The 1,543-nt window shown below is 39.4% G+C and overlaps 1 protein-coding gene across 1 annotated transcript; it reads right to left on the minus strand.

Annotated features, from left to right (window-relative positions):
- Positions 1–429: 429 nt before the first annotated feature.
- LOC137926709 (chymotrypsin-1-like) lies at positions 430–1,245 on the minus strand. Its single transcript, XM_068770391.1, has one exon. It carries the CDS (start codon positions 1,243–1,245, stop codon positions 430–432), a length of 816 nt encoding a protein of 271 aa, XP_068626492.1.
- Positions 1,246–1,543: the final 298 nt, after the last annotated feature.

Genomic DNA, 1,543 nt, shown 5'->3' on the forward strand with positions numbered 1-1,543 from the left:
TCCACCGTTTGCTCGTCTCGCCCACTCGTCTCGCTTACTCGCACGGCGTGCACTATACGCGCTCTTGCTTGCGCCTCGGCTCCCTGCCGAGCAGCACGTACGCCCGCCGGCCGTTGCAGTTCTCGAGAGTCGGATTTGAGCCATGGTTCGATGCGCAACCGCGCGTAGGCGAATTATTCATTTTCCGCGCACAAATTGTTTTAATAATTAAATAAACGTTTTTTCCACATCACAGTATTGCATTATAAATGGAGTTTTGTTAATAATTCAGTGTAATTTTAAATATTTGTTTGTGTGAACATCGAAAGAATTTCTATCAAAAAAAAAAACCACTTGTTACAAAAGCTCATATTTCAATGATTTAATTTGAAAATGAGTTAAATTATATAAAAGTGACTCAAACCAATAGTTTCGTATTACATAAAATATTTATTTCATTACATAGCTGTGAATCCATTCAATGTAAGGACTGATAGGAATTATTCCACCAGCGTAGTGAACTAAAGACTTCGGAGCGCTATCCAAGCAATGGCCTGTACCTGGTCCTATTGATAGAACACCCGCTATTCCTGACGGGTGTATGAGCGGGCCCCCAGAGTCACCACCGCATGCGGTGACAGCATGTCCACATCTTGGCGCCAGGCAAACAGACGGCCGTATATTCAAACCCTTTACGCATTTTGTTATCATCACCGAAAGAATTTGCAACGGCTTGCGTAGTTGTAATGTATCAGTTACGATTTCACCTTCTGGAAGTTTCTCCGTTGTAATTCCAAAACCTGCAAAAATTGCTTCCTGTCCGTACAGAGATAGATAGTCAACAGCACTAAGCTTTATATAACTTATTAGATGCATCGGTGTCGTCTGTACAAGACCAATATCGTTCCTTGATACGAAGTAATCGTTGAACGTCCCGTCTGCTGTTATAAACAATGGATGCGGTACAGTTGTGATCACATCACTAAACGTGTTATTAGTCCACGTGGAACTATCAACGTGTCCATATCTAATGACAAGCTTCACCTCAGTGTAATGGTCTTCAATGTAGTAAGCACTCAAGTCAGTAATGCAATGCGCTGCGGTGATCGCCCACGTCGCAGTCAAAGCTGACGCAGTGCACAGATGATCGTGTCTAGCTACGAGCGTATTGTTCGTAAAGTTAGCAAAATATTGTATTTCCAGCCTAACAACGTACGGATATTCTCCAGGGCTTGCGTCGCGACCTCCGTGAATTCTCAGAGGCATTTTTGAAGTAGAACCTTCGCTTATAAGTAATATGAAAATAACTAGCATGTTAACTTTCATGTGTTTTAGTTAGCAATGTTTGAAAATTTAAATATAGTATTTCTTTTATTTATATAGGCTTACTTTATCTGAAAGAATAAAACTTTTATAATTGAACATTACAATCGAATAAATTTATTACATATTTTATTCTTTTTATTATCATTGCCACGAAATTACTATTTTAATACATTGCGCTACTGCTGAACATGGGCTTACAGATGATGAAATAAATTGCATTAAATTAGATGAAGCTTAT

Source organism: Battus philenor, unplaced genomic scaffold (genome assembly GCF_028537555.1).
Source record: "Battus philenor isolate CCGP_79_NKW_IND1 unplaced genomic scaffold, ilBatPhil1.0.hap1 SCAF_10, whole genome shotgun sequence".
In the NCBI taxonomy this organism is placed as follows: Eukaryota; Metazoa; Arthropoda; class Insecta; order Lepidoptera; family Papilionidae; genus Battus; species Battus philenor.